Source organism: Sinocyclocheilus grahami, unplaced genomic scaffold, assembly GCF_001515645.1.
Source record: "Sinocyclocheilus grahami isolate Dianchi unplaced genomic scaffold, SAMN03320097.WGS_v1.1 scaffold111.1, whole genome shotgun sequence".
NCBI classification, from domain to species: domain Eukaryota; kingdom Metazoa; phylum Chordata; class Actinopteri; order Cypriniformes; family Cyprinidae; genus Sinocyclocheilus; species Sinocyclocheilus grahami.
In genome coordinates this window covers 1469510-1485135 of record NW_015505290.1, presented here as the reverse complement: position 1 = coordinate 1485135, position 15626 = coordinate 1469510, and the positions used below count along the sequence as shown (strand labels likewise).

The 15626-nt window shown below is 37.9% G+C and overlaps 1 protein-coding gene across 1 annotated transcript; it reads left to right on the top strand.

The window, feature by feature from the left end:
* The first annotated feature begins 364 nt into the window (after window positions 1-364).
* Window positions 365-4424, top strand: xrcc3 (X-ray repair complementing defective repair in Chinese hamster cells 3). The gene is made up of 7 exons (XM_016277407.1): window positions 365-727; window positions 807-944; window positions 1056-1268; window positions 2612-2766; window positions 2844-3056; window positions 3181-3227; window positions 3676-4424. The coding sequence occupies exons 1-7, from the start codon at window positions 673-675 to the stop codon at window positions 3920-3922; spliced, it is 1068 nt and encodes a 355-aa protein (XP_016132893.1). The 5' UTR covers window positions 365-672; the 3' UTR covers window positions 3923-4424.
* Window positions 4425-15626: the final 11202 nt, after the last annotated feature.

Below are 15626 nucleotides of genomic sequence, written 5' to 3'. Positions count from 1 at the left end.
GGGATATTACAACAAAATACGCAATCAGATTCTATAAAAACTTGTAGTAGGTGAATGTTGTAGTAGCATTTTTCATTCCAGAATTTCAGGTTAGGAAGGCTGGAAGAATTACAGATGGTTCTTCTGTATATACAGCAGAGATGGTAGCTAACATAACATAAGTAGAAGGGAACAAGTCATTTTAGCACGTATACGAACAGGACACTCAAATCTTAACCAAACACTATACATTATAGGGAAACATAATACTGGTCTATGTGATGTTTGTTTAACAGAGGAATCAGTGGAGCACGTTATGATGATATGTACAGCATATGGAAGAGAAAGGGATCGACTTAAAGATGAATTACAATCCTTAGAAGAAGAAGAGTGTGCGTGTGATGTTGTTTAGCTAATACGCTAATATCGCACTCTTTCTCTTTGATAAAATAAAGTATTGTTCGTTATATCTGTAGTCGCTTGTCTGTCCTTGAAATATAAACACTGCTAGGTTAAAAAATAATACTCAAGACTTTGATTTTGACAGAGTTTAAGACACGCTGACCGGGAAGTAAATGTTGTGCAATTCAAAACGTGTGCAGATAACGTTACGTTAGTTTTAGTGAGTTAAAATAATAATTGAACGTTATTTTATGAACCTTACACTGTTTAAATGGAGATTCACGAGAGCTGATGGAGTGGGAACAGCTTGATCTGAATCCAAGGATTATTGCTGCTGTTAAAAAGGGTTAGCGAGAGAATCCACATTGAGTGCGCTTAGACTTCAATTGAATTCGCTCCTTGTTTAATGTTATTTTATTGTTCAGCCAATTTTAGATCAGCCAAGGAGATCCTCTGTGTCTCTGGTGCGGATTTGCAGAGACTGACGCGCTTGTCAAAGACTGATGTTCAGAGGGTGCATTGCTCTGTAGCGGCTGTTGTCCGCAAAGCCAAGCCGGTCACAGGTGGGCTTCGTTGTACTACTAAAGTACTACTTTTCATTTTAACATTAATGCAATAATCTTGTGAGAATCAGCCATTTTTGAAGCCAAACTATTGTTTTAATATATTCTCAGCTTTACAGCTGATCCGGGGAGAATGTCCTGTTTTGGAGGCCGGACACAGGCTCTCGTTTGCCTGCCCGGTTCTGGACGGTCTGATGCGCGGTGGTCTCCCGATACGAGGAATAACGGAGCTGGCAGGCGAGAGTGCTGCTGGGAAAACTCAGTTCTGTTTGCAGCTTTGCCTGTCTGTCCAGTATCCGCAGGAAAACGGAGGGCTTAATTCTGGTAAGGGGACATGAAACCCCCTTTTTATTTGTTTGTTTTGTTACAGGAATAGAAACGAACTGTTGAATGTATAACAATTAATAAAGCAGTGGCTCTCAACTTGACTCCAAGTTGTTTATGATTTACTGGATAAGGATTTGTTGCCAGTTTCTATCCGATAAAATAAAAATTGTAGGCTATTAATTTTAATGATGTCTAGAAAGCACACACACACACAAATTCTAGATCTAAAATTCACACTTTTAGAATGCCCTGAATTATCCAGGTTTTCCAAGTTAATCAGAATCAGAATGAGCTTTATTGCCAGGTATGTTTTCACATACGAGGAATTTGTTTTCATGACAGAAGCTTCCGCAGTGCAACAGAATGACAGCGACAGAACAAAAAACACCGATAATAAAAGAAGAATATAAAGGAATAATAATTGGAATCCTGGTTCTTTAATTAAAAAATGATTATTGAGGGAGGTCAGTAAAATAATGTAAATAATGTAAATAATCCAATCATCTTGAGGCCCCCTTGGAAGTATGGTTGGGAATCGAAAATCGATTCTAATTCCAGAATCGGATACTTAAGGTCAGGAATCAGACACTTGTTGTAAAATTAAAATTACACCTATCAATTCCTGTGTGCACCTTTTTTTTAGGTGGCGAAAAGGGGTTGGCCTTTGAATCATTCATTCAAGAGATTCATTCAAAAACACTGATTCATCCAGTAAGGAAACAAGTAAATCTGTAGTGAGACATTGAATCATTCCATTCATAAATTCCATGAGATTTTGTTTAGTTGTCTAATATTTTTTCTTTAAATTGTGAGAGAACCACAAACTCCATTTAAAAAAAAAAAGTCTCAATTTATCCAGAATCATACAGCTCTATTTTGCAAACTGCTCTTAATCGAGTCCAGTTTTTATGTAGCCTGCTGATTTTTGTTCATGGTATTCAGCAGCAATTAAATGTTTTGCAGAAAGAGACACAGAATAAATATGTTTGATATCTAAATGTTTGACTTCATTTCTTTTTAACCACTTCGGAATCAAAACTGTGAAGCGGAATCGATAAGCGGAATCGGAATTGGAATTGATCAAATTCAAACAATACCCAACTCCACTTGGAATTTTTCTGAGGTCCCCCAATGGGCCTTGGCCCCCTGGTTGAGGACCACTGCTATAGATTGCTGACATTTCAACTATCAGAAACGCATCAAGTATAGTTTGAGATCTCTTTTGAAATTGGCAATGAGAGATTATTGGGGTAGAAGGAGAGTTCAGAAGAAAGTAATCATTTTAATAAATGTCTGCTTAACTGCTGTATTAACTCACATTTTATATGGTCATTTAACAGGAGCTGTTTATATTTGCACTGAGGATTCTTTCCCTATCAAACGACTACGGCAACTCATTACCCAGCAGCCCCAGCTCAGACCAGATCTGCCACCAGCTCTGATCCGCAGTCGGCGTTTTAGCGACAACATCTACATCGAGCATGCAGCTGACCTAGTAAGACTGGCAAACATTCCTCTTATTACAGATAATAACCATCAGAAAGCTCTTAATGCTGCTTGATATGTGAGCAGGAGGCTCTGCAGGCGTGCGTGTCTCAGCGTGTGCCTGTGCTGCTGAAGCGAGGGCTAGTCAGACTGCTGGTGGTGGACTCTGTGGCGGCTCTGTTTCGCAGTGAGTTCCAGGCTGATGAGGCTGTGCAGAGGTCACGCCACCTGCTGGCCTTTTCCAATATACTTCACCACCTGAGTCATGAATATGGTGCACCTGTAGTCTGTGTCAACCAGGTTAGACCGGCATCTCATTTCTAACACCTAATCAGAAAGACTATACAATATGCTCTGCGAACAATATAGATCTTATCATTTTAATTTAAATAACATGCGTTCTTATGCTATTTCTCTGCTCCAGGTTACAGATGTTGTGGATGGACCAAATCCAGGAAGGTGTGACTATGGGTGAGTGTGTTTGTGTCAGTTTAGCCAGCAGCAAAACGGCCCATATACAGTGGCAAGAAAAAGTATGTAAGCCTATTAGAATTGGTTGGTTTTCTGCGTTATTAATGTCATCTGATCTTCTTTAAATTCCCAAGTATAGAAAAACACAATGTGGTGAAGCTAATGACACATGAAGTACAACTAAACTATAATCTTTCATGTCATTTATTGAACACATCCCAGTAAATATTCAGCATATTGTGCTTTTCTATACTTGAGAATTTGATAAAGACATTTTTTGACCAATTAATGCAGAATACTAACCAATTCCAATGGGTTCACATAGTTCTTGCCACTGTATAAAAGCTCAGCTCATTTCAGAAGGTTTGTTGTAATTACAAAACTGGACCAATCATATTTTGAGCTTCTGATGCTCTATTATAAGTTGTTTTTAACTTATCATACACAGGCTGGTGGGCAGTAAGGTGCTTCCTGCATTGGGTATCGCTTGGGCCAACCAGGTGATGGTGAGACTCATGCTCAGGAGACTGGCGGGGCAAGTACAATCAGACAGCCGAAGCAGTGCTCCCCGAAAATTAGAAGTGGTTTTCGCCCCTCACCTCCCTCGAGCTAGCTGCCTGTGTGGAGTTTGGGAAGAAGGAGTGAGAGGGATCCCTGATGACCATTCAGACCTGCAGCCACAGGGCTCTTCATGATGAATTATCTGCAAAAGGAGCAGATGGACAGGACTACTTAAAACACAACATGGCAGTTAACAGCTGCTAATGGACATAAATGTTTATAAAGGACATTTGAATGTTTTTGTGAGGAATGGCTAAATTTATACCATTTGAAATGAATGCAAATTATTTTTAATACACAATTCTTACAGGTGTTATGTGCAAATTATTTTGTCAAATCTAATCCTATTTTTATGATCATTTTAATTATTATTATTTTGCCCTTGTTACAGAATAAATGTTTTCCTTAGATATATGTTGTCACAGTTTTCAGACATAAATATAGTTCCAAGCAGCAATAAGTAAAGTGAATAAAGCCCAATTGTTACCCCTTACCTACCCTTGAAGAGAACAGGTTATTTTGTTCTTTCATATAAGAAAACAAAGCAAATTCAGTTTGCTCTAGAACTGAGTCCAGTCACTCTTCGATCGATCTACCGACCTACAACACTCAAAACAAGGACAGATAGCATTAGTTGAGACTAGGCTTTGATATTTCAAACAGAAAGGCAAATAGACATTTTTCAGAAAAGCTGTTGTTTTCTACAATGCTTTCATGCCATGGTGTGCCCCAGTGGTAAACCCTAACTGTGTATCAAAAATGATCATGTGACAATGTAAAATGTTGCACATGATCCTTCTTACCTTGAAATCAGTTTTTCTGTTTGTGGGAAGTTCAAACAATAGAATGTATATAGAGAGAGTTTAAGAGCAAAAGAGAAAGATGATTTTTCAAAAAACGAAACTGAAAGAAGGAAAACAGCACCACCCATTTTCAGATTCCCTGTTTTATGGTAATTATCATTCAACCTCTATATCTTTTTGGGACCTGTTATGATGAGTTGAAAGCCATTCGCTCCAGCAGAGGGAGCTGAGATCCAACAAAACTCATTGTGTACGTCACATGGGATTGCCCTAAATTTTAGATAGATCTCATTGACAGTCTGCCTTGCCACTGAAGTGGAGGGACAATGATATCAATGACTGATCCACAGTAAACCAGATAAAGCTTTCTAGTCTATATAGCAGATGGCAAAAAGTGCACAGGGAGCTGTTTAAAATTGTTTAAGAAGAAAAACTTTGAGGGATGGCAGTGATCTTTGTGGTTGCTGTGAGACAAGGATGAAGGACATGATATAAAAATGCATTATTTTACTCAGTGGGCCAAGGTTTAGCTGTTTAGCATAGCCTCGTTAGCTATGCTAACCCGTTAAACCAATTAACACTGATGGTCATTCAAAATTTGATCTGTATTCACACTTCTTTTTAAAAGTTGGGGTCTGAAGTTTTTGAAAGAAGTAGTTTATGCTGACCAAAACATAGTAAAAACAGTCATTGTGAATTATCATAATTTATGATAACCGTTTTCTATTTTAATATGTTTTACAATGTAAATTATTCCTGTGATGGCAAAGCTGAATTTTCAACTTCATTACTCCAGACTTCAGTGTCACATGATCCTTCAGAAATCATTCTAATATGCTGATTTGCTTTTTTATTATTGTCAACAATATTCTTATTCTTATCAATATTCAAGTTAAGTGCGATTTATTGTCATTGCACTATATGGGGAGACATACAAAGAAACAAATATTGAAAAGCTGCGCTGCTTAATATTTTTGTAATATTAATTCTTTATATTTTTCCAGGATTCTTTGATGAATAGAAAGTTTAAAAGAACAGCAATTATTTGAATAGTAATCTTTTTGCAATATTACATGCCTTTACTGTCACTTTAAAAAGGGGTCATGAACTGAGAAATCAAAATTCCTTTAATCTTTTGATATATAAGAGGTCACTGAGCTATAAAAACATCCTGTAAGATTCAGAACTCAAAACTTTCTCGTTATTCTAAAAACAAATTATATTGAAGCCAATCTGCCAAAACGACTAAAAACGACAGGATGTGGAATGTGCCACTCTATGATGTCATAGTGTGGATAAGCACCGCCTCCGCAGAAGAAGATCAACGCCTGCTTCCACATCACTGCCTGTTTAGCCCCGCCCACTGATTCACGCCTGTAGTGTAAATATCGAGATGGGCAAACACAGGTCTATGCAGAAACCAAACCATAAGCTTTATTTGATCAACTTTATTTTTAATGACGATCCATACCACGTCAGTAAGAACTTGGTCCTTTGTTCACTTTATTTTACCACAGATTTGTTTACAAACAAGGCACAGTCTGACGCAGGATTTTCAGAAGGATTGAAACTAAAAGACGATGCTGTGCTGACTATATTGATACAGACAGTAATGTCGCACCACCCGTTTTTATTATGTGCTCACTATTGCTTTGTCTATTATGACAGATCGTTTGGTGTGTATTGAGTATTTATGCATTTTAACCTTAAACACAGCAGCGTCCATTTCTGAAGGATATAGGCTGTCAAACATACACAACTGTTGACCAATCATAGCAGTGGGCATTTACCTCTGAGTCTACAATCTGTCACGCCTATTCAAACAGAGCGTTCTGATGAGGGGGGTTAAAAACAGGACAGAAAATAGCCTATTCTAAATTATGTGGGGGGTTTTTTTTTGGATGTAAAAATCTTGATAACATTACAAGTGGACCTCAGAGAACAGTACAAAATAATAAAAAGTAGTTCATGACCCCTTTAAACCATTTAATGCATCCTTGCTGAATAAAAGCATTCATTCTTTAAAAAGAAATCTTATTGACCCAAAACTTTTGAACAGTAGTGTATATAACAGATATTTTGTTATATTATATGTTTTATAAGTACCCAGTTTGTTTATGGAGCACCTAGTTTTTCCTCTCTGCTGCCTTTCACATCACATCAATTGATTTATGAGACACGCTGGGTCTAATGAAAGTACTGACCTAACACTGCGGCCCAAACCATATTGCAGATCTGTGAAAAAACCCTGAGTCATCCAACAGTTTTTCACAGTACATTTAAAACAGGATTTTGCAGCGTACATCCACTATAGTTCCACATTTCAAGATGTCTCTCCAAACGAACGTGCAAACAAGCAAAAATGCCTGGCAGTGATTAAAGTCCAGCTATACAGAAAGGGTTTTTTGAATAGGCCTATAATCCTGTGAAGCTACTTAACACACACACACACACACACACACTGAGCTAGTCTCTTTATCAACATCAAAATATAACAAATGCTTGTGCACATAAACAAACACTCGTATGCAAATAAAATGCTGTGAGCAACTACAGGCCTTTGAGCTCGTACTGTCACCATGGCGACGATCACATGGGCTGTCTGTCCCAGATTGTTTGACCACCCCCACCCTCGGCAAGACAAGCTCCATCTATCGCACTGCAAACTCAACTACCCCCCCCCCCCCCCCCCCCTCCTTTACTGCCGCGCTGATGAAAACCTTGTTATGTAACTCCACCAGTCTTAATGGGCTACACACAGACGGGCTTTCAGAATACATGCATAACCGCCCACATCTGCCACCGTCTTCAAAATGACTGCCGGGCTTTGAGAGCTCCTCACACATCGAGCAGTCTTAACTTAACCCGGACACTAGTTAGTCAGGCAGGCATCTGTTAGTATGCATCCCACATCTACTCGTCTCAGCCAGGGCATCAGAGAGGCGGATCGATGCAGTGGCTGCAGTCTGCAACGCTCTCTCTCTCTCTCTCTCTGTCTCTCATACAAACATGCAAATATGGCCATCTTGGGGAACAGGAGAAGAGGAGGAGAAAATTTGATTCTTGTGTTGAGGCCTGAGGAGAAATGTGGAGCATGTGTATGTGGAAATATATGCTGAATATTATATCAAAGAAAGACAAGGAGCACAGCTGCAAAAACATAACACATGAAGTTACACACCATGACATCTTTACAAACATTCTCTCCCAGCCCCGCTTTAAGTTTCTAAATTAAAGGGATCATATGATGCGATTTCATGTTTTCCTTTCTCTTTGGAGTGTTACAAGCTGTTCGTGAATAGATAAGATCCCTAAAGTTGCAAAGACTAAAGTCTCAAACCCAAAGAGATATTTTTATAAAAGTTAAGACTGGTCCACACCCTCCTAAAACGTTTAAACACGCCCCCACATATCTACGTCACGATGTGGGAAGATTTGCATAACACCGCCCAAATGTTCACACAAAGAAAGAAGGTGTAGGCTAGGCGTAACTTTATTGTTGCCGCCACCGCCACCACCATGTTGTGAAGACGCTGTGTGTTTCGTTGCGAAAGCGAAAATACTTAGTTTGGCCTTCCAAAAGAGGACACGACTACAAATCAGTGGTTAAGTTGTATTTACAACACTTTTCCTGAACACTTCAACCCAAATATTCAGATGTGTGCATGATGTTTCCTGATCCTGGTAGAGTAGACTACAATGCCGGCTGTTCTGACTCACAATCTGTAAGTACGTTTTCATATTTAAAGAATTTGCCACTGACGATTCAAACGAGAGTTTTGAGCAGTGTAGAGTAGCACTTGTTGTTTGTCATTTCTCCGACCACAAATGCAGACATGGTTTTATGTTTACGCGGCGTGATGCAACGCAACGCGTAAAAAGACGGTATAAGTCATTATAATCAGTAATTATGTCCCCACTGGATGCAACAAATGCCTCGTTTGTAATGGGTTTTATTGGTTTTGTCTCTCGTCGCGCCGGGACACGGCATCACAATAATGTTAAGGGGCATAACATTTCCGTCACACACTTGAGGTATTCGGCCAATCACAACGCACTGGATCGCTGGCCAATCAGAGCACACCTTGCTTTTCAGACCGATGAGCTTTATAAAAATCGACATGTTTCAGAAAGGCGGGGCATAAAACAATAATGTACAGTATGTGGAAAATAATGTGTTTTTGAACCTTAAACCGCATAAACACATTTCATTACACCAAATACACAAAATAATGTTCTTTTTAGCAACATCATATGACCCCTTTAAATGTTAGACTATACTCGCACTATCTATCTATCCGTCCGTCTATCTATCTATCTATCTATCTATCTTTGTTTTTTTGTTTAATTTAATTTTGTTAATTTTAATTTATTTTACTTATTGTTCAAAAAATGTCTCATGGAATTTTTCATAGATTTTTAAAATATAAAATTCCACTGTTTTAAGGAGTTGATTGCGCACAGTCACATTCATATAAATGTATATATAAATGTTACTCTGACAAAGAAACAGAGCATTTCTCAGAGGGGTTTGGGAAAATCTGACTTGTTCCTATTGCAGAATATTATCACATCCTAGCTCCTATCAAATGAGTAACAGCTACACTCAGATTACCTCTCCAAAACACAGATGTGCAAGAACGAGGGCATAAAGTCTATATGTGTGATGAATATGAAAAGACTGTGATTAGTGATTAGTACAAAAGTCAAAGGAAAAATGAGAGTCTGAATGGCTTTTATGGTGGAAGACGGGCAGCAGCTGGTCGGTTGCTAAGACAACCAGGATTAGTCCTGCGCCACTGGCCCTCAGCTGGACCGCAGACTCTTTCTTACAACACATCTGGCTCAAATAATCATTTATATCATAGCATTTTTGTCAAAATATACACATTTCATGTGATAGACATTGATTGCTGGTTTAACATATCAATCATTTATGACACTGTAATAGGAAAATGCAAATGTAAACAAACAAGGAGAGGGAAGGACACAAGAGTATGACATCATCAGTAGTAATGCAGAAGGGTGCAGTATCAGAACACCACCACAGGGGGAGCAGTGCGTTTGAATTGAGAGGGACGACAATACAAGATAAACTCTTTAAAATAAAGCTTCCAAATAAGTGTTTTCACAGTGATGCCATAGAAGAACCATTTTGGGTTCACCAAAGAACCTTTCAGTAGACAGTTCTTAAAAAGAACCTATTTTTTTTTCTTAGTGCGAAGAACATTTGAGTTGCCAGATCCTTTTTAAGAGTGTATTTCCATCCTAAACATATTATGTTACTTGTTAGAGGCTTTAAAGTGCTGAAAAGAGCAGACTCTAGTAAACTTACTATTGCCTATATACAGTATCTGTCACTGAAACAGCACGACTAGCAGGGCTAAAACATTTATGACAGTTCCAACCTACTGGGTCAATCCAGACAAAAAGAAGTCTGCATTAAAATTGACCTGTTCTGCTGCTTTCTTTTTTCTTATTAGAAAGCAAATTAATAAACTGGTTCCAGATCAGCTCACATGCCAGCATGTGAAGCAGGCATGTGAACGACTGACTGAGAGTATTGTCCAGTGGCAGATGAATCAGATTCAGATACACAGTAGTTTTATTCAGAAAAGCAGGCTGGGTCGACCCATTATGCAGATTTTGTAGAACGGGGGGGGTTTGCACTCTGAGACCCTCTTTACTGAACTAGGTCACACTTTGTCATGAAAGCAAAGAATTTCATTGAAAAGAAAAGAGAAATTAACAAACAACGCTGTCAGCAACTTGTGCATGTTGGAGAAATAATTGATTTAGCTAATGCTGAGTACCAGCACTGCTCGATAGTCCAGAATAGATTGAATACTCTCTCCTTGGCTTAGCTTAGCCCTCTATCTTGTTCTCTATCACACACTCACATTGTCTGGCAAGACCAAACATCACTTCCAGGACGTTTGGGAAGAATCCGTAATGAGACAGAGGCATTGTGGCAGGGAGGCGTCTCCATGGTGACAGGAAGCCAAGCTGGAAAAAACACACAATAGTCAGCAGCAGTGGGAGGTAAAGGTGACCGTGATTTCACCAAGTACAACATATTCCTGGATCAACATCCTTGTTGATCCTGGAACAATATTCCAATTAACCAATCAGAATTGAGGGATAACTTTTCAGGAAATATCTGTTTTAGGCTTACGATCAGGGTTAGGTGCTTCTACACCCTTGTAAATGAGCTATCATTCCACACTGATTTTAGAAATAAATTATGGGTAAGGTTAGGTTTAGGGGTAGGGATTGGGTTTAGTCTATATTTTTGGACAGTAATGTTGATCAACAAAAGATGTTGATCCAGGAACATGTCTTACTTGGCAAAATCCCGGCGACCGGAGGTAAATGTGAGAATACGTAGAGAAGGGTTTGTTGGTGTGTGAACAAGATGGTAAGCTTCAGAATTTCTATCATTATGAAATTATAATGACTGTAAATGACTTCGAGATTATCATTGCTTCTGGGTTAATTAGGGCCCTATGAAATAAGTTTTATTTTTCCCAAATTCCATTTTATTTTATTTGAATTTTTCTAGGTTCTAATTTAACCTTTTTAATGGTTCAATTAAATTTTATTAATCAAAAAGCATGTCTTAATTAAAATCATAAAACTTATACAATTTCACATTAATTTATTAAAGGGGTGGTTCACTGGGTTTTTTCTAGGCTTGATTGTGTTTATGCGGTGCAGTCAAACATGTGTTAACGCTTCGTTTAAAAAAAAAAAACGCATTATTTTTCACATAATTTACCTTTGTTCCACACCGCTCTATCCCTTCTCTGAGAAACGGGCTGATCATTTACTTCTTTTATGAAGCCCCTCCCTCAGAAATAGGCGATGGGCTCTGATTGGTTAGCTAGCCCAGTGTGTTGTGATTGGCTAAACCGTCTCTAGCGCGTGTGAGTAACAGTTCATTGCTGGAGCTGAGCTGAATGAGAGAGAGAGAGAGAGAGAGAGAGAGAGATGCAGAGCGTGTGCAGAGATTGATTTTGAAACTTGTGAATCCATTAGAATCGTTAGAAGACAGAATCGCGATTCATATATGAATAGATTTTTACGTGCACCTCTAGTTTTCTAGTAGTCCTCTTCTCTAAAGCAGCGCAGCATGGCCTCGCCCCCTTTGCTGCCTTTTACCGAGAGCGGGGTTTATCTGGGTTTGTGATGTCACGAACCCGGGAAGTAACTTGTTGTAGTCCCTACCAGTCATTTTTATAGGCATTAAACCGCCAGAATTTTAAAAGATGTTATTAACCCCTGAGAACCAGAAATAAAAAGCTTTGTGAATTTAGTATTTTTTCATGTCATTACATTATTTAGAGCATAAGAAAAAAATGGTAAAATAACATTTTTGAAAAATTATGTTTTATTCATAAGTTATGCTATGTCCTCTGTAGGGGACACCAGGACTCAGTTTTTCTAAAAATAAAATGGCAAGAGTAGACATGAAAAGGCAAAAACAATGGGAATTTTTTTTAAATCACCAATCAATTTTTAGGTTTCAGGATTTTTTTATAACTAACTTTGTTTAAGGATGGTTCTCAACTATGTTATAAAATATATAACACAATGATTTGATATACCATTTTGCTTTATGCAATATGTGTGTAAAAATTCCATAAACTGGTTTTCCCATTAAGCACAATGTTATCTATACACTGTATCTAATTTGCATATTAAAGTGCTGTTGGGACAGCATGTTGAAAAAAGAAGTGTAATAATGGGAGTAGTCATTGGCCAGATTTTCATAATAATATCTAATATTTCATAAGAATATTGATATGTAATTTGTTTTCCTGTTCAATTCTTTTGTCTCCCAAAATGTGTAATAAACATCCTTTCAGTCCTGGTGTCCTCTGCAGTGGACATGTATTAAATTATGTCCTGTTTCATAACAGAAGCTCATATTTTGATTTGAAACCCCATAACATTTTCCTGAGATGTTGATTTATGACAAACAATTAGAAAATTAGTCAGATTTAAATTATAATTACAAAATATTATCATATTTCCATAAGGATGTACATTTTTATCACTAAATTAGTGTCAGCCATTTTTAAAAACCAAGGAGAGGGAGTGTTCTCGGGGAAACATCCAATCATTTGGTATCTCTGGAAAGCCCTGAATGTGCTCTGTACAGGACTCCAGACTTAAAACTGTGACGTGTGAGGTCTCAGAGAAATTCACTCAAATATAATGTCCACTACAGAGGCAAAAACTCCATAGCTGGGTCTCAGGAGGATATATATCCGTTTGCACTGAACTTTCAGCTTTGTAACTTTGCAGATATTGTTTATGCTCAAACAGCAACATTACACACTAACTAACATTAAAAAAGTGAAATCGCAATCAATCACCCCTTTAAAGTTTAATTAACAAAAATGTTTAGGGCCTTATTAAATGAGTCTACAGTGAGTTTGGAAGCCATCTGATTATGTTCTACTGTTTTTCATTTTGTTTGTTTTTGAGACATGTCAGTGTATTTTTATAGTGCTTTATACATCTTTTATTTCTATCTATTGTTCCTGACCTTTTTTCATGTTACAAGTATATTTTGCAATATATTCCAAGACTTACCACAACACCTGTTTAAGTGTAATGATCTTTTGATTCATTCATTCAAAGTTTGACAAATTGCGTGACATTCCGCGTTAAACAGTAAGTTCCATTTTTATAACTGGATTCCACGATTCCGCCCGCGTTTTCCACATCCTGGAAATCATAGGGCCCTAGTCAATAACATGAGGCTCACTTTTTTGTTGTTCAGATCTATTAATTAATTCATAAACCAGTTAAAAAGGCAATTCACGCATAATGACTTTACCTCAGAACACCTCCTCAATGATGAGCATGTTTTAATTTCTGAATTTAACAAAAAGAATGATATGCACTCTGCATTAAAGACTACTTCTCAAATTTTAGAATTAAAATTATTTTAGGTATTTTTGTGGGACATAAAGCAAAATGTCAAGGTGATACAACTGTCCTGATATCATACTGAAGAAAAAAAAGCCTCTTTAGATATTATAGTAAAAAAAATAAGCCTCATTAAAAGAACAGAATTCTTGAACATGAACAATGTTGGCGCTCTAACACTTGTGAGAGCGGCACATGCTGCTCATTTCTGGAAACTGGACTATGCAGAGGACAATTAAAGCAGAAGGTGAAAGTACATTTCAGATCAGTGCATGTTTTTAGCAACCCCAGCATTGTCCTAGACTGACTGACTCCCTCCTGCCTGTTCCCAATAGTGTTATGTAATCCTCCGAAATGTACCAATTTTGCAATTTTATTAGACTCACATATCAAAACGGTATTAGGAGGGAGGGATGTCAGCGATCCTGACATTTAAATATTTGGAGGTACCCAAAGAGTTGCCGTCTGGAGGAATACACCTCTAAGACTGCCTCAGGACAGTAAATACTCACACTCAGCCCATTCAACATGATGAATGTCAAAAATAAACGGTATGGTTTCGGTATTTAATTATCATATATAATTCCACTGACTCTACTGAACAGAGGCCATTTCAGGATCACAAAGGTCATTTCATTACTGAAAGACAATCGCTGGGGTGCCATATACTACAACATGATGACTGATGTGCTGCATGAGCTAAAAAGGGCTCCAAATTAAACGGCCAGCATCCTTTATGTTTTTACTATATTGAACTGTGCATGATTGATTGTTCTCTGTGGAGCCTGACAAACCCATCATGCTTTATATTAATTTGACCTGAGGTAACCTTGGAGAGTATCTGCTCCAGTGTTGTCATTTCATCTCAATTTTTTTTATTCGTACCCATTTTGTCCTTCTTCTGTTCTCTCTTCGTTAGATAATACCTTCTGTTCTGACCTGGGGACGGAGCACAAAAACTGCAAACACCTGCAAAGACCATCTGTGATGTGTGAGTCCTATGTATATTATTATGCGTAGTGAAGGTTATATCTAGAGCATAAGGTCCTGTTAAAGGAATAGTTATCTCAAAAATGAAAATTCTATCATTGTTTATTCACCCTCATGTCATTTGAAACTTTTTTAAAAATAAAGGTTCCAAAAGGTTGTTTTTTTTTCACAGCGATCCCATTTAAGAACTATTTTGGGTTCCCCAAAGAAGCTTTCAGTGAACAATTCTGAAAAGAACCATTTTTAAAAGAACCTCATTGGCACAAAATCAGCTATTTCGCAGAATGTCCGAGCTGCTCTTTTCCATATGGTAAAAATGAAAGGTGACCACAGCTCAGACATTCTGCTAAATGTTTCTTTTGTGTTCCATGAAAGAATTGCATTTGATTACGTAACTCTACGTTGAATCAAAGTGCCACCTGCCAGACAAGGAAGAATTGCTGCAGCAGTAAAACACTTCCTAACCTAGTCACCACGATTAGACATTGATTCAGGCTTATCCCATCTGCGTAAGAGCTCGTCTCAACTCCCCAAATAGAATGGCATGCCAACAAACTAACTGCAAAGACTCTAAGTACATCTGACCATCAACCGGATGTTTACAAGCATTGGCCATCCTCCCCATAATTACGCTCTCATTGAGAGTAAGTGTTTCTCATAATCCTAATTACACACAATTACCAACAGACACATCACTGCAGTCTATTACATCATGTGAGAGAGAAGGACACAATGATGACTGCAAGTCCTGACTCAAGAATAAACCACCACACAACAATTCTCCCCTAGCAGTTTGCAGTAATGGGCTAAACTAGTGTCAGACTCAGGCTCCAAAATTAGCACTTGCCAAGCACCCAATGGGAGTAACAATTGTTTTTAGTGAAAAATGAAGTTACTTGCCATTCAGGAAATGCAACATTATTTTCCTATTTATTTTTCAATCAAATAAATGCAGTCTTGTTGAAGTCATTTTTAAAACATCAAAAAATTCTCACCGATCTTTTGAACTATAGTTTTCAGTCTATGAAAACTATAGTTGGCCCTAATATATGCATTCTTCCATTTAATTGTGTTAATTAGTCCAGGCAGACAAACCAGACAGAGT

What these genes read in the sequence shown, in the direction of transcription:
- xrcc3 (XM_016277407.1), top strand. Translation starts at nt 673, where the DNA reads ATGGAGTGGGAACAGCTTGATCTGAATCCAAGGATTATTGCTGCTGTT. An exon ending in AAACGGAGGGCTTAATTCTG is followed by an intron (nt 1,269 to 2,611) that starts GTAAGGGGACAT and finishes GTCATTTAACAG; the next exon opens with GAGCTGTTTATATTTGCACT. An exon ending in TCGAGCATGCAGCTGACCTA is followed by an intron (nt 2,767 to 2,843) that starts GTAAGACTGGCA and finishes ATATGTGAGCAG; the next exon opens with GAGGCTCTGCAGGCGTGCGT.